Genomic DNA, 2,948 nt, shown 5'->3' with positions numbered 1-2,948 from the left:
GGCTCTGAGCGCTGCACGCTTGGGGTACGCTTGATCACTCATCCGCCTTTTCTCGTTGGCCGACCTGACAAAGGGCCTTGTCCAGGAGCTGCAAGTGCTGGAGCGCACGCTCGAGCGCTCACGCGCTCTCGTCTCCACGCGCATCTCCATCATGAACTCCAGAGTGGCCCTCGCTGAGAAGTCCCGCTGCTTGCATTGCTCGGAGAAGAGCAAGGAGGTTCGAGCCACACCCAATCATCATCCTTCAAGCGACACACTTTGGCTTTCTCGCTCACCGTAGGCGTGTGTGCGTGTGCGTGTGCGTTCACGTCAGGTTGTGTTCGTTCCTTGTGGCCACCGCGCGCTTTGTCAAGCGTGCGCGACTCCCGTGCTGCTGTGCCCCGTGTGTGACGTGCCCATCGCCTCCAAGGTGGTCTCGTACGACACCTGAGTGCAGACACCTCGCAGACAACCCGTGGTATCACGTTTTCTCGTCCTCTTGTACATAGTGCGGTCGCACGGGGTCCTAGGACTGGCCGCTGCTGGGTGCTTGTGTGCCGCGGTGTGGGGGTTGTTAAGGGGATCTCTTTTGCTTGTGTGATTGGTGGCTGAAGTGGATTAAAACATAATAGTTTTCGATTTTTGTCGTCACCTCGAAACTCCGGCCCACCACGTCGGACAGGTGCCTCTTCTCGTTTCGCGTACAACATCGAATCCGTCGCCAGTCCGGCCACACGGGAAGAAGATGAATCAGTCGAACTCGTCGCGACTGCTTTTGGGCGGGATGGTCGTACTGATCGTCCTGAATTATTTCATCTTCTACAACGTTATCGATCGGCAGAATCCAGGAGATGGCGGCATCGATCAGAACCAGCTGCGCAAGGCGATCACGGTGGACATCCTCGAGATGCAGCTGGAACGGAAGGAGAACCGCATCAGGGAGTTGGAGCAACAAGTGGCGAGCGCGAAGAGCGGTGGCCGCCCTTCCACAGCTCTGGCCCAAGCGAAGCCCAAGCAGACCCTTCACGTCGGTTGGCAGTGGCAGGGCCGCGAGACGAGGAAGGTGCGATTCTTCGACGGCAATGAGGCTTACGTCTACAAGACCACCTACGAGGGTTCGATGGCCAATCCCCATCAGCCTCACATAGACTGGTGGGACGTCATCGAGTCTCGTTCCTGGGAAATCGAGACGTTCTTTGTCTACAAGACCTTCCTTGGACCCACGAGCTCGTTCATCGACTTCGGCTCGTGGATTGGACCCACTGTTCTCTACGGCGCTACTCTGGTACCATGCGTTTCCTTTCATCTTTGTCAATCTTGCTCTTGCTTACTTTCTTCAATTATTAATTGCTTTTATATTTCTTAATTATTAATTGGCATTTGCATTTACAATGGCAAAGTCCCCAACCGCTCCGCTTCTCACAAAACCCAACCTCTCGCGTGCAGGCCAAGAACGGTTATGCGCTGGAACCCGACCCATACGCTTTCGACGAAGTGCGCGCCAACCTGGCCCTCAACCCTCGCCTGCAGGATCACACCTCCATCTTCTGGAAGTGCATCATGGACAAGCCCGGCATCTACCCCATGGGCGGTGGCGGCGGTGACAGCATGGCCTCCGTCGGCAGTGCCAATCATCCTAAGAGCTGGAAGGTACGTTTCCATACCATTCATCACGTGGTCTAGCGCTAACTGGTTGTGACGTTCTCTTTCTCTCTCTTCGTCTCACTGCCTAGGTGGACTGCATGACGCTCCCTCAGTTTATCAATGAACACCAGATCGAAAACCTCCACCTCATCAAGATGGATCCCGAGGGCGCTGAGCACATCATCCTCCCCTCGTTCAAGCCCTGGCTGATGCAGCAGAAGGTGCAGTCTTGGCAACTCTTACGCTGCGCGGAACGCTCATTTTTCCCTTCTTCTTCTTGCTCTTCATCGTTGCAGGTCAAGCCGACGCTGTGGCTCAGCATCCACAAGTGGAACTTCGCTCCCGGCGGCGCCGAGGCCGTCGTCGACGTGCTGCGCCTGTACAAGCGAGTGTTCGAAGGTCACCAGAACCAGGTGGACATCAACAGCTACACGCTCTGCGACTTCTGCACCATCCTGGCGACCGACCTGGACGTCCCGATCTACCACGAGTAAGAGACGAACGACGGCGAGTACACACACGCACACCAGCCCGAGCTCTACGCGCAACACCCTTCTATTTATTTTTTGTTTGATCCTCTTTCCTCAAGCCTCTCTCTTTCCCTTCGGTCGTATCGACCAGCTCTTACGTGTACACTTTGGAGCAGTGGTGCATTGACTCAAGAATATGGCTTCATCGTCTTCCTGCTCCGCCGCCACAGCGCGCTTCATCCTCATCCTGAAAGCCTACAGCGACCAACGTTGGATTGGAATGTGCATACCTTCTTGTGGTTTTGTCCAGTTATTGTCGGGTTCGGGTGTGCTCTGAGAGGCAAGCGAAAGCGCGGCAAGGTGGCGCACGAGCAGGATGTTGGGACTGTTGTCGAAGCTGGTGTCGCCGGCCAAGCCCAACCCAGAGGCCGCGGGTGCGGAGGGCGAAGACTTCTAGTACGCGTAATCCCCTACAGGCATCGCATCTGGCACTGCATCGCTCATCTCAACGATTTTTATCCATTCATCTCCGATTTTTTTCCACCTTGTCCTCAAAGCTTTGAGGAGTTGTTGCCTCTCTTGCAGCACGATTGCCTTCGGGTAGTGGTACGCGTGCTGCCTTGTGCGTTCACGGGCCGCAGGGAAAGTGGGCACGCAGCTGACGCGTAGAGCGTGCCGCGCGGTGGGTTCAAACAGTTCTACCAAGAGCGTGCAGGCCAGGGCAGTGCCGAGCTGCTCTTCGACTCGCACGCCTCGCGAGGCCGAGATAAGGCATCAGACAAGGACAAGGGCAAGGACGGCGCTAAGGCTGCTGATGCAGCACCATCCCCGCTCAAGGTGCGTACTAGTACAGAC

At 56.2% G+C, this 2,948-nt stretch overlaps 3 protein-coding genes across 3 annotated transcripts in view; all 3 read left to right on the top strand.

The window, feature by feature from the left end:
- ACA1_080410 (radial spoke head 10 B family protein, putative) overlaps window positions 1-430 on the top strand; it is a gene marked incomplete at both ends in the record, with an annotated part of 1,620 nt that extends 1,190 nt beyond the window's left edge. The window contains 2 exons of the mRNA XM_004351015.1: window positions 74-217; window positions 314-430. Of these exons, the coding sequence (XP_004351067.1) occupies window positions 74-217; window positions 314-430 (261 nt within the window). The remainder of the gene's footprint in view (window positions 1-73; window positions 218-313) is intronic.
- A 294-nt stretch (window positions 431-724) lies between these two features.
- ACA1_080400 (methyltransferase, FkbM subfamily protein) lies at window positions 725-2,117 on the top strand (the record flags this gene model as incomplete). Its single annotated transcript, XM_004351013.1, has 4 exons — window positions 725-1,264; window positions 1,426-1,629; window positions 1,713-1,844; window positions 1,920-2,117. The coding sequence occupies 4 exons, from the start codon at window positions 725-727 to the stop codon at window positions 2,115-2,117; spliced, it is 1,074 nt and encodes a 357-aa protein (XP_004351065.1).
- A 352-nt stretch (window positions 2,118-2,469) lies between these two features.
- ACA1_080290 (uncharacterized protein) overlaps window positions 2,470-2,948 on the top strand; it is a gene marked incomplete at both ends in the record, with an annotated part of 1,662 nt that continues 1,183 nt past the window's right edge. The window contains 3 exons of the mRNA XM_004367688.1: window positions 2,470-2,549; window positions 2,651-2,699; window positions 2,790-2,930. Coding sequence (XP_004367745.1) covers window positions 2,470-2,549; window positions 2,651-2,699; window positions 2,790-2,930 — 270 coding nt within the window. The remainder of the gene's footprint in view (window positions 2,550-2,650; window positions 2,700-2,789; window positions 2,931-2,948) is intronic.

This window comes from Acanthamoeba castellanii (genome assembly GCF_000313135.1).
Source record: "Acanthamoeba castellanii str. Neff unplaced genomic scaffold scf7180000084618, whole genome shotgun sequence".
Classification (NCBI taxonomy): domain Eukaryota; phylum Discosea; order Longamoebia; family Acanthamoebidae; genus Acanthamoeba; species Acanthamoeba castellanii.
Note: the sequence above shows the minus strand (reverse complement) of the source record. Positions and strands in the feature narration are given on the sequence as shown.